General features: G+C 38.9%; 1 protein-coding gene across 1 annotated transcript in view; it reads left to right on the top strand.

Moving 5' to 3' along the window:
- The first annotated feature begins 5,110 nt into the window (after positions 1 to 5,110).
- The window catches only part of pho (phoenix), a 29,189-nt gene continuing 7,085 nt past the window's right edge, over positions 5,111 to 27,214 (top strand). The window contains exons 1-2 of the mRNA XM_084113284.1: positions 5,111 to 6,358; positions 26,700 to 27,012. Of these exons, the coding sequence (XP_083969410.1) occupies positions 6,126 to 6,358; positions 26,700 to 27,012 (546 nt within the window). The 5' untranslated portion in view covers positions 5,111 to 6,125. The remainder of the gene's footprint in view (positions 6,359 to 26,699; positions 27,013 to 27,214) is intronic.

The following is a 27,214-nucleotide window of genomic DNA, read 5'->3' as shown; positions in this document are numbered from 1 at the left end:
AGACTTTTTGTCAAATGCTTATTTTGTTTAGGATTTAGGATTTTAGATACCTTTCTTAACACAGTGTGTGTAGCTAAGGATAGCACATAATGTGGTAATGTTACACATGTTTACACATCTTTTACACATATTTTACACATCTTTATGTTAACCTTTCTGACACATTTAGTGTGTTAAACTCATTAACACAGTGAATGAGTTAAAATTAACACAAATCTAGTAGTCCTGGAGCTCACCCACAGATGTGTTAAAATTTAACACAGGTTGTGTCATTTTTGACACATTCTTTCTAAGAGTGTAAGCCTTACATTTCTTCAATACATGTTCTACTGTCTGCTCTATTAAACAGACATCACATAAACCTGTGTTATGCTTCCCTATAATGTGTAAAGTATGATTTAGATTTGAATGTCCTGTTCTTAAATGTGTGAAAATAACTTGTTCTCTTCTACTTAAGTTGTGAATTATATTGCCTCTCTTTATGTTTTTTTGGACCTTGTAATAGTGCCGACCTGTATGACATGAGTCCCAAACTGTCTGCCATTTCTTATTGCACGCTACTAAAATAAAATGTTTTCCTTCTGATCTACTGAGTGAAATGTGTATATTTGGTTCTTTCATTTTTAATGATTCTTTGGCTATTTTGTCTGCTTCCTCATTACCTTGAATTCCCACGTGTGCTGGAACCCACATACATTGAATTATTATTCCCAACTGTCGTAAACTGTACAACCTGATCATGATTTCTGTTAAAATGTCAGTTCTATTTGTTTTGTAAACTCCCAAGAACTGCCATTGAATCAGAGCATATTATTCCTTTATAGGTTTAACTTCACTCTAGTGCCATTAGAATAGCTGTCATCTCAGCTGTATATACTGATGTGCCATCTGTTATCCTTCCAGCCTTCCTCACCTTAAACTCTGGAACATAGAATGCAGTCCCTGTCCTTCCAGTCTCTATACTCTTCCAACCATCTGTATATATTTGAGCAAATGAGTAGTGTGAGTTTTTTATATACTCATTAACATATTTGTTTATACTAACAACTTCCATTTCCCTTCTATTCTCGTGTAATTTTATGTCAATTTCAGGTTGAGTTAGTATCCAAGGTGGAACTGGGTATATTTTGAGTCTAGACCATCTTCATTAACCCACCCCTTTATTTTCCATGCAAAGCCTTTACCTGTTGCATTTAAAATTTCCCAGCAATCATTCAGGACTTCCCTTACAGGATGATTATCTCTTTGTCCCTGTAAATTTATCCAGTTTGCCATAGCCAATCTCAATCTTTTGTCATCTTATAAATAATGGCATTTCTGATGTTTACTTGCAATGCTGCAATGGGTGTGGTTTTAACTGCTCCTAAAATGATTCTTAATGCCTTAGCTTGCATGACATCGTTTCTTTAACAACGTTGACGATGCTGACTCATAAACAATGCAACCATAGTCTAATGTTGATCGCATAAGACCAATATAAATGCCCTTTAATGACTGTTTGTTGTCAGCACCCCAATCTTGTCCTGCTACTGCTCTCATTAAATTTAAAACTTTACCACATTTCTTTACTATATAATCTATATGGTCCTTCCAGATTAATTTGTCATCAAACCACAATTTCTCTAAAGAATACCCATATCATTTTAGCATTTTATTCTCTTTAATTTTCTTCCTTGTAAATATCTGGTAACATGTTTTAGATATTGAGAATCTGAAACCCTATTCTAATGACCATTTTCCAACTACTTCTATAGCTTCTTGGATTTTATCCATATTAAAAGGTATATTCCTTCCTCTTTTCCACATTATTCCATCGTCATAATTCCCGGAGCCACTTTTCCAAAAATATCGTTAATCATAATATGAAATAATATAGGACTAATCACACTTCCCTGAGGCGTTCCATTTTCCACAGAGTTTGAGATACTTCCCTACCCACTTGAACTTGAATTGTTCTGTCAAATAAAAAACTTAAAACCCAATTAAACATTCTTCCTTCTATTCCAATTTTCTTAATTTTAATAAGTAATCCTTCTTTCCATAACATGTCATATGCCTTTTCCATATAAAAGTAAACTGCCACTAATCCCTCTTTGACTGCTATAGCTTTCTTTAGATCTGTTTCCAGCTTTACTAATGCATCTAATGTTGATCGGCCTTTCTTAAAACCATATTGATTAGGTGCCAACGCTCCCTTACTCTCAAGTACATAAATTAGCCTATTTACAATTATTTTTTTCCATCAGCTTACATAAATTTGATGTAAGCGCAATTGGCCTTGAATTCCCTGCTATCGATGCATCTTTCCCTGGTTTAGCTATTGGAATTATTATTGCATGTTTCCATGACCTTGGCATTCTTCCTTCTACCCATATCTTATATCCAATACTACTTTAAGAATTCTGTCATTTGCATATTTGAGCATAATATAACAAATTCCATCTTGTCAAGGTGCTGTTCGTTTTATCCTGTGTAATACCCTTTTAAGTTCCCATATTTCAAAGTCAGCATCTAATGCTCCTTTTTCCATCAGGTCCTTTAATATATATGTCTTGATGTTGATTAAAAATGTACTGTCTTTTCATTCTATAATTCTCATTGAGATTTTCTTTACTTTTCTTTATGTGCTTTCTGAAAGGTTTTAACTAATAATTCTGCCTTGTCCTTTTCTGTAATAGCTTTCCTTCCTTCTCCTGAGATTAATGGCATTTCTGGTTTTATATCATCTTCTTTAAACAAATTCCATACCTCTCCTAATTCAGTTTCCTTCCCTATGGAATCACAATAATCTCTCCAGTATTTATTTTTTGCATGTAAAAAAATAAATATATAAAAAAAATGTATTTTTTTGCATGTCCTTCTAGCCTTTGCTCTCTCCCTCTGATATTCTATTACTGCTTCTGGTGTCAATGTTCTTTTCAGCATTTTAAATGCTTTATTCCTGTTTTTAATTGAATTAATGCATTCATAGTTCCACCACGGAACAGCTTTCTTCCTCCTATTTCCTTCAAATTTTGGTATACTCTCTTCTGCCGCTTTGACCAAACTCAAACTTAGTTTCTCTGTACTATAACTCATTAATTCTAACTCACATATTTTATTATACTTCTCCCAATCAGCTTTCTCAAATTCCCATCTATGTTGTTTTATCATCATACTCCTTGGCAATTTCTAATCCTACCGAGCAAATATTGGAAAATGGTCACTCACTCCCAACTGATGACTGCTCTAGCACTTCCCATTGACATTTCACTGCTATTGATGCTGAAACTATTGTTAGATCTACGCACAATTTTATTTGTTTCCTGATGTCGAACCTTGTCCCACTACCATCATTTAAGCATACCTCTCTGTTCCCCCGTTTGGTGTTTCAATTGCATTAGACCTTCCATGAATCATCCTATTTCCTTGCTCATTTTGAACCTTCTTTACTGCTTGTGCATATGAAACATTATGATCTGCTTTGTACTTAATTGCTTCCACAGCTTGTTTTTGTGCTATACATCTTAAATATGCTGCACTATGAGGACCAGTTGCAACACTTAGGTCAACTAGATCCCCACATTCTCCATAACTGTGTTGACCTCCACATTTGCAACAACACTTCTTTCCCTTGCATGATTCTGCTACATGGCCTAATCTTTGGCAACTGAAACATCTCAATGCAGGTTTTATAAAAGGTCTAACTGGGTAGCATCCCATTTTAACATTTTCTGGTAGCAGTTTCCCATTCACTGTTATCATAACTGTTTAACTTGACTCTCTTTTCCCGTTTCTGTTTGATGTCAATCTTTTCACATCTATTACCTTTTCACTCATTAACTGATTTCTTAATATCTCATCTGATAAAGACATTGGAACTCCAGTAATCACTCCTTTAATGTCATTCACCTCACCAGGCACATGACATTTAACTCCAGCTCCTCCAAACTCCTTCAATTTTAATGAGACATTAGTATAATTAAAGTAAATAATAGTAGTTAATAGTCTCTTGTTGGCCTGTTTAGCTGAGCCATCCATGGAACAAACAAAACAAGCCCTGAAAATTTAACATATTAAAAAATAACATATTGAAAATAACATATTAAACAGACACTTCATATTTAATCTCTAGTTGATTAATTGCATTGGATATATTTTACTTTCAATACATTTCAAACATTTTTAAATGGGTGTGTTAAATGTGTTTTATGCATGTTTGGCCTGAGTTTTCGTTTTATTTACACTGTTTTGACCAGCAGGCGTCACCAGCGTGTCGCGTTTCGAACGCTTCAAAACAGTGAATCATTTTGCAAAGCAATTGAGTAGTTGTTTCTACCACTACTCGCGCTTGTTTCGTGAAGCTTCGAAACCTTTACAAACCTTTTGTTTCGAATCAGTGGTTTGGAGTATGGTTTGATTTGGTATTTGCCAATGTCACATTTTTTTTTCTTTTTCATTAGGCTTGTTCGAATTGAACCGGCGCTGCACAGACCGATCGGTTTATGACATCAAAGTACCGCGAGAGCAATTCAAAAGCATATGGAGCCGTCTGCCCGTCTTACAATAGGCTTGTTTGAAATGCGCCTAGCCTCGCCTGAAATGTGTGCGAGAGTAGGCGGCTGCAGTGAGGGGAGGAGTGAAAAAAGCGCAGGCAAGACGGACAGTTCTCTCTTCTCGCAATGGATCTGACACCTGTGAGATCAAAGATGGATATCGCGGGATTCACGATATTCACGCTCGTGCACGGTGTTGCTAATAAACTGGATGTAATTTAAGTTCCGTTGCTTTTATATTAAAATAAATAAAATGAACAAGACACCCAAAGTACTTGTTATTTAATTCCATTCCAAATACATGTTTATCAATATTTTTTTCTTTAATACAGACATATGTGTTTTTATTTTTTTTATTTTTTTTTATAAAAATTAAATTGCATAACCGAAAGAGATCGCACTGTCAGATAGTTTGGGAATATTCACACATAAAATATACACATAAAACATGATATTAGAGTTTTAAAATCAAACATTTTAAAAGAGAACAATACATCACAGTTGTTTAAACCAATGAGCAAAGCTGTGTCGTCAGCAAGTCGTTTCCCATCATGCTTTTGATCAGCGCAGTCAGTGCAGTGGAGAGCAACTGCGCTCGCCTGCAGAATCCGACACATCCGCCTTGCGATCGCGAGAGATTTTTGACATATGTCAGCATGACATCAGAGCAAGGCGGACCGCACTCGGACACATTTCTAACCGGCATGCATCTCGCGCTGATCACCGGTGATCGATTCTGCGCAGATTTTGCTCATCTTAAACAAGCCTTTTCTATTCGCTCTCGAGGTACTTTGATCTCATTCACTGATCGGTCTGTGCAGCGCCGGTGACCGGTTCAGTCGAACAAGCCTTTTTTTCTTGCCAAAGTCACGTGATTACAGTAAACGAGGCTTCGTTACGTCATAACCGTTTCAAAATTTCAATGGTTCGTCGCTAGGGGCGATGATCTTTGTAAGCCCCCATGTGTAAGCCATAGACTGTGGTGTAACTTGTTGTAAGCCCATGAACCTATGGTTTTTATAGTATTATAAGTTTGTATACATTTAATGTATACATATTTGTATACTAAAAAGGAAGAGTTGTAGTTAACAGTCTTTTATTGGCCTGATTAACCAAGCTCTTCATAATTCTTTTTTTAAACCTTACAAATTCATTAAATAACACATATTGTAAAGAGACTTCATATTTAATGGTATTAGATGATTTGCTAAATGTATTTAATAGATTACACTTTCAATAAAACGTGCAATTGCTTTGTAAAAAGTGTTTTGCTTGTTTGAGCTGATCATATACCCAAATGATGGCATGCGCATGCGCATGACCAAACACTTTAGCTGATGTATTTCCTGGGCGGAACTGCATGGCGCCCGCCATATTAACACACGTGGATATGTTTGGCATAGAAGCAAGCGTTGTCTGATACATAATTTTCTTTTTTGATCAGTACTTTTGTGTTCAGGCTTGTAATCTTTTGCAGCCCGTGCCTCATAAGCGCCCGTTAGAGGTGCACACATAATCGACATCACGCAAGTCTACGAATACATGACAATTCTCATGTCATATATAGCAGTAGTACTAAATTAAATTACCATGGCTCTAAGAAGCGAAGACGTCAGAACGCAAATTGAGTCGCCGAACAAGCAGCAGATCGTACCGGTTGTGGCGCACGTAAGTGATTTGATCGACTTGGACCCGCACTCAGAGCTGTTCCTCGAAACTCCTCCGCCTGATGTTGTAAGTTCCATCAATGCTTGTTTTGAGCATTTCACCAACACCTTTGAGAGGAGGCGAGATGCTTCAGTCCACAGATCTTCTTCGGACAGGTAAAAAAAAAGAAAGTAAGAATGAACATGGAAACTAGACTGCTGTGTTGCTTCTCATCCTCTTTTGTTTTAATGTCTCCCTGCAGTCAATAATTTTGATCCCTTTACTCATCTTTGATCATCAAAACGACATATTTAAACTTTTTTTCCTGTGTAAATAATTTCTTCGTGCCTTAAAATTGCTTGAATGTAACACCCTTGCTTCATTTAGTTTATGCGGAGCCATTAAAGCAATAGTTCACTTTATGAAAGACAGTTGATGGTATTCACAGTACCAATGAAGTCAGTGGCTACCGTCAACTGTCTGGTTACCAACATTCTTCAAAATATCTTTTGCTGCGTCTCAATTCGACTACTCATACTACGCCCTAAAATTATGTAGGAGTACTCTTTTTGTGAAGAAAAAGAACATACTTTTGACTGTGTAGTAGAAGAGAAGAAACACTTTGGGACATACTCTCACGTCATACAATAGCGTCTTTAACGTTGCTCTCTGTCGCGTAGTTACACGCATCCTGTCGCGTTTAACTGATCTGTCAGTCATCTTGTCAAATATAAAATCCTCCACATTTGATTACCTATTGTATTGGAGAGAAATGCTGTAGCACGTTGATCTGCCAGTCGCGGGTCTTTCATGCGGAGAGACTCCTCCATTCATTCAGTCAGTCAGTCAGTCTTTATGTAACCAGGTTAAAAACCCATTGAGATTAAAATCTCTTTTACAAGAGTGACCTGGCCAAGAAAGCAGCTACAATAACATAAACATACAAATGCACATCAAAACATTAAAGCACAATCATGGATCACAACAGCAATTTACCAAAGGATAAAACATAATCTGTTAAAGGGGTCATATAATGCCATTTTTGTACAAGCTAATATGATTCTTTAGGGTCTAAATTAAAAGTTTGTAATATAGTTTAATTAAAAATTCTCATGAGTATTGTAAGAAAACACTCATTTTACCTGGTCAAAAACAGCTCTGTTTTCAGCAAGCCGTTTAAGTGCATGTGTCTTTAAATGATAATGAGCTTTGCTCACCCCATCCCTCTGTTCTGTGGGTGTTTTGCCACAACAACACACGTGCAGTGTTGCCTTGACAACAGTTGAGGGTATATTTTGAAGAATGGCAGCGGGAGTCTCTGAGGACACTCTGCAACCGTATCAATTTGAACCGGAGTCGGAAAAAAGGACATTTCTGAATGGTTGGTTAACGTAATGTCACTTTGATCTATCTTTGTATGTACTGGCAGGGTAGAGTAGTGAGATACCAACGCTATGTGTTTACTGATGTAGCGTTAGTTCATTAACAGGTTGATGTTACAGCTAGAGCCCTGCATTTCAGCCCGAGCCCGACGGGCCCCGACTTTTTTACGCCCCTAGGGCCGGGCTTCGGGCCAATTTTCACGTCATAGTTAAAATGCGGGCCGGGCCTCGGGCCTTTTTTGGGTTATCCTGCTTTTTATATTTTTAGACATTAATTTTAAAAAATATGAGAAGTTGACGTTGACGATAGAAAAACAAACATAGAAAGAAATTTCGTAACCTCATAACTTATGGCGTTATTTTCCTGTCAAATGTCGAGAGCGCATTATTGTGAAAGTAGGCTACATTAATATAATGCGCGAGCGCGAATCTCTCTGCTCGCACATGGAATATAATGTGCCGAGCGCGAATCTCTCTGCTCGCACACGGAATATAATGTGCCGAGCGCGAATCTCTCTGCTCGCACACGGAATATAATGTGCCGAGCGCGAATCTCTCTGCTCGCACACGGAATATAATGTGCCGAGCGCGAATCTCTCTGCTCGCACACGGAATATAATGTGCCGAGCGCGAATCTCTCTGCTCGCGCGCGGGAACTGGACGTGCCCTGCACTTAAAACGTGTTTTAAATACTGGCCATTATAGCCATCAGCTAATCTTATAGTTACACTGACATAAGACTGACATGACAGTCTGTCTCACGCACACAGAAGGTTTCCCATCAGCGCGACTCACGATTCACCTCATGTGCAAATAATGGAGAATATTAAGAGAAAAATCGCGTGCGTGAGAAAATTTTGTGATAGAAGAAAGGAGGATTGGGTTAAAACCTTCCACTGTGGATGCTTAGCTATTCTTTTTCTCCACGATGCTCTGTTAGAGACTGTTCTAACTTTTCGTTTGATTGGACTATTTTCGTTTAACTGTTGGAAACCTCTGATGTTTTTCGTTTGATTGGACTTTGTTTTCGTTTAACTGTTGGAAACCACTGGAAAAAAAGAATGGCCATGTTCTGTGGTGCATTTTTGAGGTAAGATAATCTGCAAGTTTGTTTTTAATTTATTTAATTTAATTTGTTTATAGGCTATTGCTCATTTCGTTTGCAAGCGCTGTTGCGAGCAGCCTGAGCCTGCCTCAGTATTAAAAAAAAAAATACTCACTGTGGTTTAATAAATAAATATTTATTAAACTAACTGTCTGTGTGATATGCTTGAAGTTTTTTATATCTATTGATTATTGTAGACAAGTAAGTATTATAGCGTTGATTTGAGAGGCTCAATTGATCAAACATTTTTTTCTTGCTGTCGGCTCGGTTTGCTTGGTCGTCATTTAAAAATAAAAATGCTCCAAACATTTGTCTAAATTAACCTAATAAAGAAATGAAAAGAAACATGAATTTACATAACTAACAAAGAAACATAACTAACAAAACTGAGCTAATTTAATGGCTGCAAAAAGTGCAAATAGGGCAGGCTGCCGCTGTGTAATGAAAAAAAAAAAAAAAAAAAAAACGGGCTCGGGTCGGACTCGGGCTGATAATTCTGATGAGCTGTCGGACACGGGTCGGGCTAGGGCCTGAGCGTCTCGGGCCAGGGCCGGGCTCGGGCCTAAATTTGAGGCCCGTGCAGGGCTCTAGTTACAGCTAATGGTCATGAAAAACTTTTTTTCGGTAAATGTAGGCTTGTCAGTGATGCGTAACGTTATCTATGCACTTAGGTACAACTGTCAGGGCTAAAGCACTAAAATTTTACTGATCTGTAAAAAATAACCAGTCTGTGAGACTATGACAGTCATTAGGCACATAAACAACAAATACTCAGACAGGAGCTAATAACTTTTTCATTGTTCTCGTTTATAAAGCAGTCTGGTGAAATGATTAGTGCAAACATGATAGCATTGACGTTGATCGTGGCTGATAATTCCCTTCGAAAACAAAAATCAGGCACTGCGTCTTCAGCGGTTCGGATTTAGGAACATCAAAATGACTGCTGTGTTCGTTATTACACCCAAGAACAGAACACCACAATCTTCTAGATGCCATTCTGCTCCAGCTTATCTACAATGCGGACTATGATGACAGCTCGCTGTCGGTGACAGCGAGGGCGGGTCTGTGTTGAAATGCTGCTGTCAATCAACAATCGTGGGAAGGGCGTCCGACCGTGTGACGTCACAAGGTCGAACGGCTTGATTTGAGACGGGGAAAACGTATAAGGAGATTAAAAAAAAAACACTGGATGGATTTTTATCATTACTAGTGCAAAATGCCTGTGCAAAATCAGTTTTTGTGTGTGTTTTAGTAATTGTTGGTTTGGTGCCCGTGAAAGAGACTGTGAACGCATTGAATTCAGGGAGCAGGCTAGGTTACTACAAATGATGGCTGTGAATTGTTGTAAAGTTTTCTTTGTTCGAAGCAGAGACCAGTGAGACAGTCGGGATCGCGTTCAACAGAAGTTATTCTTTATTGAGAACTCCTCTGTACGCGGCTGTAGAAACTTCCAACATGATCTAATCTAATACAGTATGCATTGTAGTTATATACATTCCAAGGGGGAGGGATTACATAGAGGTGGAGACTCTGAACAAAGCATGCAAATGAAGTAGGAACACACCCTACTCTGAGTCCAATTGAATCAGCATAACTACTCAAATGATCCAATCAGCCTGACGGTATCACCCATATCTTCACATGATCACAGAGACAAAAGCACAGCTGTACATTGAGCTTACTGGGCAGGAAATGCATAAGGGCAAAGGGTGAGGGTGAGAGTCTCAGGAATTGACTCATTTAGAGAACAAAGGAAAACCAGGTCGGGCAGGAATATCTTGCTGTAAACTCAATAATCACTTTCTCAGTTTATATACTAACTAAATTAAACATTTAATAAAAATGTAATCCAACAGAATAAACTATAATATTCAGAAGTAAACAGTGTAGCTGACTGAGTGTTTATGTATACCACAACCTTCTAAGTGCTAGTGCAAAATGCCCGTGTAAAATCAGTTTTTGAGTGTGTTTTTAGTAATTGTTGGTTTGGTGTGTTTGAGTGCTCATTGTTAAAATTACACAGCAAAAGTTCAGTGACATTTTTATTTGTGCATGGTAGAAAGCACACAGTGAACTCCGAGAAAACGCTATGCTTGAGGAAACAGTTTGTGAATAGGCTACTACAAATGATGGCCATGAAAGAGACTGTGAACGCATTGAATAGGATATGTTTAGTTGGTGAATAGCATAGGCTACTATTACACAGTAGCGATAACTTTAAGCGCACCAGAATGAAATATAATATTCAGAAGTAAACAGCATAGCTGACTTACAGATTGTTAACATCCACAAATGAATAAGCGCAAAACAATAAAAATTTGATAACAAAAAAAAAAAATGAATAAGCGTGTCGATTCAGGGAGCAGTGCAAAGTGCCCGTGCAAAATCAGTTTTTGTGAGCTGATCACCGTCAAAAAAGTTCAGGAGATATTTCTTAGTGATGGCTGATTTCAACAGTTTCAATATGATAGCATTTTGAAAAAAAAGTGTCATGAATTTATTGCATTTTTGGGGGAAAATAATCCGTTTTTATAATAGATCTTTGAAAATCCAAATCTGGATTTGAATTTTTTATGATATTATAACCTAAAGATGCTATGTGAAAGTTTGAAACAGAAAATAGTGGTTTTCATCTTGCCACTTTCTTGGTAAAGAAACACATTTTTACTAAAATTAATCAAAATGGATTTATCACGTTCAGGAACCAAACTATAATATTCAGAAGTAAACAGTGTAGCTGACAGTGTTTATGTCAGAATGTTTATTTTTAAACCACAACCTTCTTGGGGCTTCTTTGACAGATACAACCCTCTAATGTCAGAATGTTTATTTTTAAACCACAACCTTCTAAAAATGATATTTAACGATATCCTTAGCATTTCTCACCCAAACAACGTCAAACTTGGCACTGCACTTACTCGTGCCCGTGGCAAGACACCTGTCGAATTTGAAATCCATCAGACTAACGGTTCGAGAGATATGTGGTAGACAGACAGACAGACAGACGTTTCTGTAATTTATAGATAGATATGATGGTTGTGTACAGGCACTGCCAACACACACTTCAGTACAATCAACTTGTAAAGGTGCATGTACCATTAAATGACCCCTTTAAAAGTAACTTAAACTTGTTTAATGATGGCAGCATAGTCAGCTTTAAGATGTTTTGTAAAGTATTCCAAGCAGAAGCATTATATTTAAAGCCTTTTTTTCCTAGCTCTGTTCGAACCTGAGGAACTTTAAGATATAACAAATCATTAGAATGAAGATTGTAGCAAACATTTGTATTAGAAACGCAGAGAGACAAGTAAGATGGTATTAGACCACAAATAGACTTTTAAATAAAACGATGCCAATTAAAACTTAGAGTATACAAAGATGGCAATTCAGCTTTATCATATAAAGTGCAATGATGTGCTTGATAACTGTAACCAGTAATGAAACGTAAAGTGCTATGATAAACGTATACATTTAAAAAAATAATAATAAACTGGCCCGGGGCATTCATATAAAGCCAAATAATCCAATAGTGGTAAAAAAGTTGCTGATACCAAATATTTCCTTGCACTAAAAGGAAAAAAAGATCTGTTTCTGATATTCTGAGAAAAAGGTGTTCATGCATATATTAGGAAAGTTCACATTGTTGTTGCAGATGAAATATAACACGGATAACCTTACATAAATACTTTAATCAGATTAAATGTTGATTATTAGTCACTCAAACCTAAATCGAAACACTTTTTACTCGTGTTTGCATTTCTGAACTGAATCCTCCAAATCGCAATTTTAAATGGGTTGTGGGCAATATTAGCTGTTATAGTGAGCACGGATCCACACTTCGAAAATCGACCAGAAATAGTAGACCATCTGTGGACTTCTGTCATACTCTTTTCAACATGTAGCTTTAGGACACACTTATTTTAATCTCTCATACTATTTAGGATAGATAGTATGGACATTGAGACACAGGGTTATTTTGTGTTCAACAGAAAAAAGAAACTCCTAAAGGTTTGGAACAACTTGAGAGCAAGTAAATGATGACCGAATTTAAATATTTGGGTGTGCAATCCCTTTAATATGCAAATTAGTCCTCCCCTCCACTCATAATAAAAACTTTATCGACTAAAATAACTAGCTTCTGGCAGACAGCCTACGCAAGTCGACTTGCGCCAAAAGAGTAACATTGACGATGTATGACGTAGGAGTAGCGTAAGCTTTGACTCCTCTTGTTTGACGCCGTTCAAACAAATAGGGCTGGGCAACAAACTCAAGCTCCTCCAACATTTCTCTTTAAAAATTGTCGTTTTAGACACTAATTCGTGACTGATTTTTTTTTTTTGCTCTATCCTCTGCACTTCCGCGTTCGTCATTACGTTGTGTGTCAAGGGTTACTCTTTCGCCGTAAATCGATGTGTATAGACGGCCGTCTGCCAGAAGCTAGTTATTTTAGTCAAAGTTTTAAATATGGATATTTTTCTTACACAAGCGCATCGCTTCACTTCAGAAGGCCTTTTATTAACACTTTTATCATGGAAAGATGCACTTTGATGGAAAAATATACAGCCATTCACTGCCATTATAAAGCTTGGAAGAGCCAGGAAATTTTTTAATACAACTCTGATTGTATTTGTCTGAAAGAAGAATGTCATATAAACCTAGGATGGCTTGGGGGTGAGTAAATAATGGGGTAATTTTAATTTTTGGATGAACTATCCCTTTAATGTAGCTGTATGTGAATGTGAACAGTCTGCAAAGTTGTAAAGCTGAAAGGGCATCATAAATGAAGTTAGTTTATCTCAAAGAAAGAGTCAACGCTGAACCTCTCAAACGAGTCGTTTGGAGTTCGAATCTGTTTTCGCGAAGTTACTATTTGCATAATGGCCGCCTACATTCTGCGTGGACAGGACATCGACACAAACTCGTTTGTGTGGATATCATATCGTCAATACCAAGACGCTGTGCTCTCCGCCGTGAGAGTAAATTCTGTGTATTTTCACTTCCGAATGATGAGGCTGTGAAGAATCAGTGGTTAAAATTCATCTTTACCACAATACCACAGCAATATAATTGCAAACTTTTGCTGTGTTCCCTTCATTTTACTGACGACTGCTTCTCAAATCTCGGAGTTCAATGCGAGACTCGCAAAACGCTTGCTCTAGAAAGATGGGTTAGTACCCAGTTTATTTGGACCAACTTGCTCTTAAGTCTTAAATTAAGATCTGACAAGTTAATTTAGGATTTTTAACAAATTTGTATTACAGAAGCAAATCTTAAGTTGATTTAGGATTCTTATCCTATCTTACAAAATCTCATCTTCTCTGTAGTTAGGAAATCTTAAACCCCTCCATCGAGTTCGGTAATCAACTCTCAGTTCTGTTACCAAGCAACCTACAACGTGCAAAGAACTGCTGTGAAGTAAAATGGAAAAACTCTAGAGATTAAAATGAAGAAACAAAATAAGTGGTTGTAACGAAGGTATGTTGTTGTGGGATGGAGGCGGGAAACGGCGAAAATTTAACAACTTTAATAATCATAAAATAAATAAACACACAACGAAAGTAAAGGCGGCAGCCCCCCCTCACAGCTGACTGCCGCACACACATAACAACATATACATAACATAACATAACATAAATAGTTCAGGCCTGGTCCTCTCTCGTTGCTCCTCCTTTTATTCTTCCGAAGCTCCTCCATGAGAGATATACGAGACCGGTGCGTCGCGCAGGTGTCGCTTATTATCAATCATGTCACCGGCCTCACGCCATTCTCTCACGGCACTCTGCCTCGTCCTGCTCGCCACAGTGGTGCTTTTCATTTCATCAAGTTGATAAGCTTGGTAGAAAAGGTTATGTAATATAAAACCGTCTGCATTTGTGATCGTAGAAACGACAAACAAGCACTATTCTATACTGCTCAAAACTCGAGTTTGAATAGTCAGAAGCAAATTCTTAAAATATGAAAATATACTTACAGCCAGGCTGTGTCTGTGAGTCCGAAGCGCCAGACTGTGCAAAGATGGATTTGCCTATCTTTTTAGAATCAGCCTTTGTGCACAGCTGGCCTTGTACTCTCCCAGGTTCTGGAAACAGTTCTCCAAAAAATGCGCAGCACACAGTCGAATATTTTGGTTGTACTGTTCTGCAACAGTGTTGTAAATAAAGCTTAACCACTGTTTTGTAATTGTGTCCTCTTTTAGAAGGCCAAACAAAGTAGTTTGGCTTTTGCAATGAAAAACACACATCTTCACGACATGGCAGCGCCGGCGGTAACGACTTCTTTCTATGCATATACATTTGGGCGGTGTTATAAAACTCTGCCCCCACATACTGAAGTAGATTTGTGGGGGCGTGTTTGAACGAAGTATTTTAGGAAGGCGTGGCTGAGCCTTATCTTTGACAAGGAATATCTCTTTAGGTTTGAGAGTTTGAGCTTTGTAACTCTGCAGATCTTATACATGCACAAACTGCTACATAACATACAAAAGGAAAACAAGAGATCGCATCATATGACCCCTTTAAAATAGTATAATAGAGGCACTTTAAAGGGGACCTATTATGCCCCTTTTGACAAGATGGAATATGAGTCTGTGAAGTTTCAGCTCAAAATATCCGACAGATAATATATTATACCATGTTGTAAATGCCCATTTTTGAGTGGAAGTAAAAACTTGTTTTCGTGCATGTATCTTTAAATTCACTGCTGCTCCCCATCCTGCTTTCCAGAAGAGGGTGGAGCCTGTACAGCTTGTGCCTCGGATATTCTGCCTAAAACTAAAACATCTATTTGGTTTTGTTTAGGGATGTGCGCATCGACTAATTTGACAGTCGTTTAAACCAGGGGTTCTCAACCTTTTGCAACTCATGGCCCACCAATGACTGTTTAAAAACATTCCGAGGACCACCTTTGCAAATATGATGATGAACACAGAATAACAGAAAATTCAAAAAGTACAATGATGTACTCTGCTGTTATTTATGCCACCGTAGCAGACTAGGTCAAGTCAGATATATAGACTATGAAAACTGTCCTTGTATAAAAAAGACTTGACAGGTTTACTCAGTAATCATTTATTCCTGTAACAATGACAGGGCAGGTCAGACCAATGACTGGGTCAGACACACAAGGGGAACACTCTTTTAACAAATTAACAATACATCCCCACATCCAGGCTAACATGCCTGTAACATCAGGTCATACACACAAGAGGGGAACATTCTCTCAAATCATTAGCAGAAATGTTCAACAAAGTTCATTCACTGCAATTTACATACTGTAAGTGTAATTTATCAAATACAATTGGCAATATGAATGTGAATATGAATGATACTCCTTCCCACCCAAAAATGAGGAAGTCTAACAGGTGTGTCACATGTCAATAACAGTTTATCAACAATCACTCTAGGTCTAGGACCATTAATAAATCCCAACACATTACCATACAGTATTTACATGAGCGGGTTTTTGGAGTAGTTCACATGAGAAAAACCATATATACTTAGACACCTTGCTACAAAATGCATATTCTGCATACCCTCAGTGAGACACTTGGGCTTGCTTCTTGGAGATAATAAGATCAAGTCTTGGTGAAATGGGTGAGAGACTGACACGGAGAGTAGCATTCAAAGTAGCTTTCAGTTTGCTCCTTGCTTTTGATTTTGTGATAGTCACAGTGGAGAACCCTGACTCACATAAGTATGTGGTGGTGAAAGGCAATAGAAATTTGATTGCCCGCTTTGACAGAGAAGGATATTCACTTGCAGCCAGTAACCAAAATGAAGCAAGGTCAACTTGAGTGAGTTGGAGTTTTAGGCTACTGTCAGCTGATAGTTCCATTAGTTCATTTTCCAACACAGTGGACGGAGCCATGTCTTCTGAAGCAGGATCCACAGAGAATGGGTCCAAAATCCAAAGGTTTCCATGTCGAGGGTTCTCTGGGAAGTAGTCAGCAAACTTTTGAGACAATTGAGACAAGTGCTGGGTTATAACACTTGAAATGTGCACATGAGAAGAGGCTTCCAAAGTTTCACTCAAATGTGGAAACATGTCAAATCGTCCCTCCTTGACTCTTCTATTCCAAAGAATGAGTTTTTTCTTGAATCCCTCAATTTTTTCTGAAACCAAAAACACTGTGCTGTTTCTGCCTTGCATTGATACATTCAGCTGATTTAACTGATCAAATATATCAGATAAGTAAGCCAGTTTTGCACAGAATTGATCATCGGTGTAATGCTCAGCAAGAGGGGAGCGTTGCTCTTCCAGAAATGTGTGCACTTCTTTTCTCAGTTCAAAAAGACGTACACACATCAGTACACACATCCTCTTGAAAGCCACCTTATTTCACTGTTGGTACAAGAGCTGCAAATGATCAGCAATCAAGTCGTTCACACAGAGCTGCAAAACACCTTGAGTTGAGTGCATTTTTCTTAACATAGTTTACAGTTTTCACAGCAATGTTCATGACCTCATGCAGTTCTGGTGACATGTGCTTTGTTGCAAGACTTTCCCGGTGCAAGAAACAGTGCGTCCACTTTGCTTCTGGCGCTCGCTCTTGGATTTGTTTAACAACACCGCAATGTTTTCCGGTCATAGCTGCCGCGCCGTCTGTGCAAATACCTGAGCAGTATTTCCAATCAAGACCTTTTTCAGTGAAGTACTCATTAAGACAGTGCATAACATTATCTGCCGCTGTTCTCGTTGGAAGTTCTTTGCAAAATAGCAGATCTTCACAAAGATTACTGTCCATGTAGTATCGGACAAAAACTAACAGTAACGCGGAGTTGCTTATGTCCGTCGACTCGTCCAGCTGTATGGCAAAATAAGGGCTTGCCTTTATTCATTCCACGAGTTGGCACTCAATGTCATCGCTCATGTCAACAATTCATCTAGCCTCGGGTGTCATCGGAAAGTGGTATTGACTGAATTTTGGTTGCAGCTGCATCACCCAGTAACTCTCGACACATATCCACAGCACTTTGCAAAATAAGTTCCTCAGCGATAGTAAAGGCTTTCTTACTACGAGCAACACGAGCGGCAACCATATAGCTAGCTTTCAGTGTGACTTTTGATTGAGTTGATAACGATGTTATGACTTTTTGTTGATCCTGAAGCCCATCTTTTTTCCTTAAATATTCTTTTGGCTTCTCAACACAGCCCGGGTGTTTTGAGTTCAAATGTCTCTGCAGCTTTGATGGTTTTAGCACCTCATTTGACAAAATTTCTCCACATTCAACACACTGCGCCTTCGGCTTAGTCTCAGTACCTGCCCTTATAAAACCAAATTTAATGTATTCAGCGTCGTACTTTCTCACCACACACTTCAAAGCCTTGCTTGCACAGGTCTGTCTCCCACATCTGCTTTTCTTTTCAGAAAACGATCCATATTACAGTAACGTAATGTTACTGCATCTGATCAAACGAACGTTCAATCTGACGTTGTGACGTGATTGGTGTTGCGACATTTAAACATAAATTAGCTTTTAGATAATGCATCTTGACTTGACTTGAGTGTTTTTGATCAAATAAATTCATAAGAACAAATAGATAATTAGAAAAAATAAATAAAAATGTATTTGTGGGTAGTCTACCACTGCCTACACGGCCCACCAGATGGCGCTCCGAGGCCCACTAGTGGGCCGCGGCCCACCGGTTGAGAATCACTGGTTTAAACGAACGTTTTGTAACCGACTAGTCTAAAAGTAAGAAACCCTTAAAAGACTTCATATTGCGTTAGCATTGTAAAGCACTACAAACCCAAGAACTGAACCCCGAAAAAAGTCCCTCAGACCAGCACTGCTTCTCACAAAAACATCAAAATAAACCAAATTATTAAACGGTCTAAAAATACATATCTGGATCATTGGGACATTTTTGGCCAAAGACATATTAATTTCTCTTTGGATCCATGTCATCAGGTTCAGATCCAGTTCTTGCATTTAAGTCTCCACACAGCAGCACGTTTCCCTGGGCCTGGAAATGGCTGATTTCTGTGTGGATGTTGTTGAGATATTCCTCGTCATGGTAACGGGACTCCGCTGGGGGAATGTAGATGGCACAGAGATATGTGTCTGTAGTTGAAATGCCAATTTGGTTTAGTTTTAACCAGCAATGAAATTTTCCAACTGTAATAGTAGAAATGTGTTTGGCCAGATCAGAGATGTGTTTGGAACAGGAAGTACCACACCAGAATTCCTCCAGAGTCTCGTCCACGATGGACTGTACTTACTTTGACTGAGGGCACAATTACTTCAAAGTAGCCTGAGGGACAGTAGTTAAGCGCATCATTTCGACATCAGGTTTCAGTGAGGATTATAATATCAACATCTTCGATATGTATTAGAAATTCTGGGTCTGTGCTTTTAGAACCAAATTATAAAGAATTAAGACTCTGAAGACGCCTGATTTCTTCTTGCTAATGGGGACTTGATGGCCAGCAGGTGGACGTGGAGTTGGTGACTGCAGGTTTACAGGTGTGTAGTGAGCCATAGGTGGGTGTGGATGATGTGAGATGCTTGTCCAGCTGACGTCTCTCTTCACAGGGGTTGGGTGGTTGTGTCTGGGTATGTAGGGGTGATTCCTCCCTGGGGTCGGGGGGTTGTGTCTGGGCATGAAGGGGTGAATGGGCCTGTAGTAGGGCTGAACGATTAATCGCACTTTATATGTAATCACACTTAAATCGCGATTTTAAGATCATTTCGTAAAGGCTGCGATTATTTTTTTATGCGCAGCTTGTCATTGATGTACGGCTCTGTAAACGCTGCTCCATCTGAAAGCACCGTGAGTTTGAGTCACTTATAACATGTATTTGAAAAAGCAACACGCGTCAAACAGCTTTCCAAAACATGAGTAGCATTTATGAACCTCGTCCAACAACAGACATTTAATAACATGCATTTACTCCAAACTCACTTCATAACGACAGTTGAGCTCATCTTTCTGTGAGATGATGTGCCTTCTTACACAGAATAAGGCAGTCGTGTATTTATAAGTCATGTTTAATCAAAGTGTTTCAATCTTCTGTTTATTCAGCTACAGCGATAGGGATTTCCTGGAATGATGTGCATTATTGTACTTCTGTGGCAGGGCATATTTATCATGTTTGCATGAGCGCCCTCTGGCGTTCAGATGGAGCAGTATTTACTACCAATCAGCCGCACTCCACTGACAAGCTGTGCATAAAATAATCGCAGCCTTTGCCAAATCGTGTGCAGTTTTATTGCGATTAATCGTTCAGCCCTAGCCTGTAGTGTCCTGAAGTCGGTAGCAGATGTCTCAGTGACGATGGGGTGCGGCCCAGGGCTGCATCTTTAAGGGTCCTTGCAAAAATGCATCTCTGTGCAGGTGGAGTCCATCGTACAGGTGTTGGAGGCCGATGTGGTGGTGGACCAGGTGCACGTTTGGAAGTGTAGAACATCCATGGGAAATTTCAGTGTTGATGTTGTGGATGATGTGCCGTGATGTCATGTCGTGAGAGAAGTGTGGAGATAAAAATCTGGGATTCTGGGAAGTTTTTTTGTTGGTGATTTCTGCCATTTTTCTCACCACATCAGCAGTATTGTTGCGCAGTGAGTGAAGGTCATTGGTCCCAGTGTGGTTTATGACACATGAGGAGTCTCCTGTGAAGTCTCTGATAATCTGGTGGGCGTGGCCAGTTGTGCTGCATCATTTTGCAGAGACTTTCTGATGTGGGAAGAGTTTATGTGGGTCCAAGAACTTTCCATTGAGTCCATGAGGAGGAGAACATCTGGATCAGGTTCTGGAGGGTGGGCAGTGGAGGGTTGTTTTTCTGCAGCTGTCTGTGTTTGTGTAGTGTGTTCTCTGAATTCAGTGAAGTCCATTTCCAGCAAAGCTAAACTGTCTCTGTCAACGGTCCGATGGTGAAGGTGAAGGAATCGCTGGGCCTTCCTTCTCAGAGTCTGTGCCGTTTGCATGAGGCTCTTCTCTCTCCTCCTCTACTCTGGCCTTCAGCAGGGGGAAAATCTCCTTGAATGAGTCCAGGCTTGCCTTATTGCCTTGCAGAAGGAAAGTGCCTTTAGTATAGTACGTTATGGTGAGAATTGGGTTGTCTGTGTCCAGCATTTTATCTTTGCATATAGTTAGTCTTCCAACTCGACCGATTCCTCCTTTAAAAATGAGCTTGTATTCCTCACAGAGGGCTGATTTCCATGCAGTTATCAAAATGGTGTAGAAGATAAGGTTGTTCTTGATTCTTCTCCCATTGAGTTCAATGTAGTCAGTGTACAAGATCAGGGTTGTCTCTGAGAGTTTTCTCTTTGTGTTTTTTTCGGGCCTGTACCAGGGTTTCCGTTGTCCGGTAATTGCCGGACATTGGCCGGAAAAAAAATGAAATGTCCGACAAAATTAAATCTCTCCGGTCAAATTGTCCGATTAAAATTGCCTAATAATCCCGCCCCCCTAACACAATCTGAATTTGAGAATAAGCCTAAAATGTATAAAGCAAAAATACCCAGACCTTTGGCTATGTTATAAAGGAACAGGCTCTACCGTTTGAAAGTTATTAAACAACATCGCATGCTGCATTTCAAATAAAGCGCACGCCTAAAACGGCTGTAATATAGACCTAAACAACGAACGAATGAGTGAGACGTTTCAAATATGGCCAGGCCCAGGCAGACTTGCCTTAAAAGCTTTTTTCAGAGGCCAGACGCGACGGACGATGGTGAATCAGGAACGCCTGAAGCCTCAGATGTCCAGACAGCTCCACCACCACCGGAGAAAAAGCCGAAGTGTAGGGCATATCGGTCGGAATGGAGTGACAAGTTCCCATGGCTAAGATGTGAGGTAGTTGATGGTAACGAAAAAATTTTCTGTTCGCACTGCGAAAAGGCAGGACGACGCAACGGATTCACAAGAGGGTCGAATAATTTGAGAATGTCTGCTCTCATTGAACATAGTCAGAGTAATGACCATGTTGCGGTGCTCAATTTAATGCCACAGCAGGTTGCGATGAAAGGCCACTGTGACAAGGCCACGGAAACTTCTAAGAAAAAACTATGCTCTCAGCTCAAAATTGTATTCCACATGGCAAAACATGATCTCCCATCTAACCATTTTGTAGCACAGACTGAGCTACTGCAAGCTCTCGAGGCTCCAGATTTTGTCACCACCGATGGCATTTATTGCCACAGCTACTCTGTGGATGATATGGAGAGGGCATTAGAACACGTTGTGGTGGAACAGATCCGTGAAAAACTGAAAAACAGTGACTTCATTGGAATAATAATTGACGAAACTGTAAATATCACTGTGAACAAAAAGTTAATTGTATATCTAAAGCTGGAAATAAAAGGAAAGGTGGAGACATGCTTTCTTGGAAATTATGATGTGGACTCCGGGACCGCAAGATGCATTTATGATCGCGTTGTTGCGGTGCTTCGCGAAATGGATATAGCACTGTCCTGTGTCATTGGCCTGGGTTCAGATGGTGCAAGTGTAATGGTGGGGTTGGTGCTTTAAGCAAGCAAATCCCTTTTCTATCCAGGTGCACTGCGTTGCCCACAGGGCTGCGCTGGACACAGCGAAAGCTGTGGAAAACATCAGGGCTTACAAAAACACAATCTCCTCCGTGTACTCCTTCTACAGACACTCTGCCACCAGAACAACCCGGCTCCGCCAATTAACAGCTGCACTCAGTGATGAGGACATGGTCAGCCTCAAGCAGCCGTGCTCAGTCCGCTGGCTATCCCTACACAGGGCTGTGGAGGCCATGAAGCACAACTGGGCAGCTGTGGCCATGGAACTTCATGAAGAGGCCGTGGGAGGAAATACCCAAGCACAAGGGCTGCTTGGTCAAATCCAGACCTACAGCTTCTTAGCCCTGACTCGCGCACTGGCCGATCTACTACCAGTGATGACAAAACTGAATTTAGTTTTTCAGAAAGACAACGTCAATCTTTCCAGCATCCGACCAATAGTGCAAGCATCTGTCGCGGCATTTACACAGTTACGAGATGTACCAGGTCCAGAAGAGGAGACATTCCAGGCGGGCTATAAAGACGGCACATACAAGGATGTCAAAGTGACCAATTCAAGCGACCGCTCCATTCAAGCTTTCAAAAAAGCCAGGGAACGCTATGTTCAACATCTGATAGATGCCATGCAAGATCGGTTCCCCGAGGATTGCATGGATCTACTTCACTGCCTCGATGCCCTTCTGAACCCCTCTAGATATCTGCAGACACATAGTGGTAAGTAGGAGCTGTTGATTTATTATACGGGTCATTCTACAGAAACGTCCACTTTTGGTATGGCAAGATGTCTTAAAATGTATTTATTTTTCTAACATTTAAACTTACACCACATTATTAGATTACTAAAAATTTTAAATCGAAATAAAATTTTATATTTTTTGTGCATTTATTTAAAGACGGCATGTACCTTTTTTTTTGTCACTGGTGTTACCTTGCTTCTTTGGCAATTTCAAAGGTTTTTATGAAATATTATTTCAAATTCTTTTTCAGCATATGTAGTCAGTTACTGAAAAATAATAATAATACAACAAATAAGGAGATTATGTTTTATTTATTTTAATCAGGTTTGTTAAAAGTGTGCTTGAATGAGGTTAGTTCGTTTGCGCAACCATGTATTTGCTATAACAATGAAAATATTTGAAAACCGGTTAAAATTAAGTAGTAAAGTAAATCTTAACTTTTGAGTGTAGCAGAATTAAATGGATGTAAAATTGTCACATGTGACATTGTATTTAATGTGACAGAAAAAAATTGATATTTTATAGTATAAATATAATATCAAATATATTTGATAGTTATGTATACATTATTGTATTTTAAATGGTGTAAAAACCTGTTATTGGCCTCAAAATAAAGCACTTTCCCTCTGTACATGACTGTGGGGACGAGCACTTCTGTGGTGCTTTGAATTCTACAGAATTAATCAAAATCAAATATTGCCACATTGATGGCTCAAGAAGGTGTAATTTTTAGTGCAAAATGTAAATTAAACTAGTGCAAAATGCCCGTGCAAAATCAGTTTTTGTGTGTGTTTTTAGTAATTGTTGGTTTGGTGCCCGTGAAAGAGACTGTGAATGCATTGAATTCAGGGAGCAGGCTAGGTTACTACAAATGATGGCTGTGAATAAACTATAATATTCAGAAGTAAACAGTGTAGCTGACTGAGTGTGTTTATGTATACCACAACCTTCTAAGTGCTAGTGCAAAATGCCCGTGCAAAATCAGTTTTTGAGTGTGTTTTTAGTAATTGTTGGTTTGGTGTGTTTTAGTGCTCATTGTTACAATTACACAGCAAAAGTTCAGTGACATTTTTATTTGTGCATGGTAGAAAGCACACAGTGAACTCCGAGAAAACGCTATGCTTGAGGAAGCAGTTTGTGAATAGGCTACTACAAATGATGGCCGTGAAAGAGACTGTGAACACATTGTATAGGATATGTTTAGTTGGTGAGTAGCATAGGCTACTATTACACAGTAGCGATAACGTTAAGCGCACCAGAATGAAATATAATATTCAGAAGTAAACCGCATAGCTGACTTACAGATTCAGTTAACATCCACAAATGAATAAGCGAGTCGATTCACCGTGCAAAATCAGTTTTTGTGAGCTGATCGCCATCAAAAAAGTTCAGGAGATATTTCTTAGTGATGGCTGATTTCAACAGTTTCAATGTGATAGCATTTTGAAAAAAAAAGTGTCATGAATTTATTGCATTTTTGGGGAAAAATAACCCGTTTTTATAATAAATCTTTGAAAATCCAAATCTGGATTTGAATTTTTTATGATATTATAACCTAAAGATGCTATGTGAAAGTTTGAAACAGAAAATAGTGGTTTTCATCTTGCCACTTTCTTGGTAAAGAAACACATTTTTACTAAAATTAATCAAAATGGATTTATCACGTTCTGGAACCAAACTATAATATTCAGAAGTAAACAGTGTACCAAACTATAATATTCAGAAGTAAACAGTGTAGCTGACAAGAGTGTTTATGTCAGAATGTTTATTTTTAACCACAACCTTCTTGGGGCTTCTTTGACTGATACAACCCTCTAATGTCAGGATGTTTATTTTTAAACCACAACCTTTTAAAAATGATATATTTAATGATATCTTTAGCATTTCTCATCCAAACAATGTCAAACTTGGCACTGCACTTACTCGTGCCCGTGGCAAGACACCTGTCGAATTTGAAATCCATCGGACTAACGGTTCAAAAGATATGTGGTTAACACAGACAGACAGACGTTCCTGTAATTTATAGAGAGATAACATTGTTTTATTTTAAAATGTAAAGAAATTGTAACCCTAAAGTGTTTTTTAAGTGTAATATTTCTGTAAAGGCTAGGGACAGAAAAATGGACATTTCCATAGAATGACCCATACAGGCCTATTTATAATAAGCACAGCATTCTTTTGTAGGCCTATAATTCTAATATCGTTCTCACCTATTATATTATAGCTCTTCAAGAATATGCAGAACCAGCGATCAGAAGGATTATTTGCTATTTTACAAGCATTGAGTCTGCGGACACCGCTCCTCTTATCGATGCCGTCATGACAGCGCTCCGTGGCTATGGAGGATTGCATTTCTCCACAGCCTGCGAAGTCCTCATGTGATTTCAATGAAATGTATCCAGAGTGGACCAAGCTCGCCAAGATAGCCTGTGTAATCCCTGTCTCGAGTGTTCCTGCAGAGAGGGGGTTCTCGCTGCAGAATCGGATCAAGACGAAGCAGCGAAGTCGCCTTGCGGAGAACAAGGTTACGCGGCTTATGCGCATTGCAAGTTGTGGAGAGACACTGGGAAGTTTCGATTTTAAGTCGGCAGCTGCACAATTCACCACTGCAAAACAGCGTAAAAAGTAGCCTAAAATGACGCGAGACAATGTTATAGGCCTAGTCATTTGTTTGTTCCAGTTCATTTGACAAGGAGTCATTTCACGGTGGCCAATTTAAATGTTACCAGCTAAATGAGACCTTCTGAGAGTGTATAATTAAGTTCACTTGAGTAAAAACAATAGGCTACTATTCAGATATTTTATGTGGGGAAGGGGGATTGGTTTGTTAAACTATGAATGTGAAACCATAGTAAAAACAATTGGCGTTGATTGACGCCAATCGGATGTTCATGTTTTTTTCCGTCTATTTGAAAGTTAGGCTAATAAACATGTTGCATTCTATACGGCCTGATTATGTCTTTTTTTTAAGTTACATAGCCTGCCTCCAGTTTTCCTCAACTTGACTTGCACTAAAACTCCAATTGAGTTATAATTAAATGCACTGTGTGGCGCTGTGGAGTGTTTAACAAGTTTATTATATTTGATCACAGTGGCCCTCCAGTACAGAGTTTGGACAACCCTGAAATAGACCCACTGGGGTTATTTAGCTATTCTTACTACTAAAGCATAAAAATACCATAATATGTTTGCAGATATTTAGGAAACATGCCGAATTCACATACTCGTTTCTCTGAAAACCAGTGCTACAGCCAGTAATTTTACTTTGAAATGTGTGTTCCGTGTCGGAATGTCTCTTTTTGTTTTGGTCTGTGCGATACCGCAAGTAATGAATACTTGTTTAACAAATCAAATGATTATGACAAGAAGTCGACAGATTTCATTTATCAAGTGACGAGAGTGAGGTGAGCTGACTGACAAGACGATGGCGAAAGATTTGGTTTCAAAGCGAAATGTAAAAGCACCTATTTGACAATATATTGGATTTAAATAGGGAACTTTCAAACATTGAGGCAATCTGTAAACTTTTCCTGATAAAGGTGGCAGCATGCCGAGGTACCACTTCTAATTTACACTCACAACAAGTGCAACACAAGAATGAGGCTGCCGTGCTTATTAGTTTTGTTAATAAAAGCTCTGTTTAAATTAAGTTGGTTTGTTTTTCCAAAAATCTCCATAAAATCATGCTTTAAGATGAAGTTTTAGTGCCAAAAACCACAAAATAGGATTTCATTTTACTGAAATGTTTCATTTGTAAATGTTTTCTCATGCACTGCATCACTTCTCTGCATTCCCCTATATAGTGATTCTGGTGAAAGCCTGTTTGTAACACAGTCTGTGACAAAAGCAGTCCGAACTGAAAGACGACATACTAGATCAACTAAGAGACCAGAGTCCATCTCTGATGATACTGGTGATGATGGAGAGGGGGTCACCAGCAGACTCCCAGCGAATGAAGACACAGAATTTGAAGAGGGAAGTGAAGGTCTGCATGCGGTGTGCCCAAAAAGAGGAAAAAGGATTGATTATGTTCCCCCTCAAAAAGCTACTTTTCCCTTTTTGTTGAAATCGCACAGACAGCGGCACCTGCCCATGAAGAAGCACCAGATTCTAGAGGTGGCGTTTATTCATGTTATCTATTTGTGTATTATGTCATTTTAAAATTACGTTCTGTCTGATAAAATGCTTCTGGAGCCGTATTCACAAAACTTCTTTAAAGGGGTCATCGGATGCAAAATTCCTTTTTATACGTTTTTTATCCTCAAAAAGCCTAAACACTCTCAATAATCAAGCCGTTTGTATTTTCTGTTGCAATATG

The sequence above is a fragment of the Abramis brama genome (assembly GCF_963993115.1).
Source record: "Abramis brama genome assembly, chromosome: 5".
Lineage (NCBI taxonomy): Eukaryota > Metazoa > Chordata > Actinopteri > Cypriniformes > Leuciscidae > Abramis > Abramis brama.
Note: the sequence above shows the minus strand (reverse complement) of the source record. Positions and strands in the feature narration are given on the sequence as shown.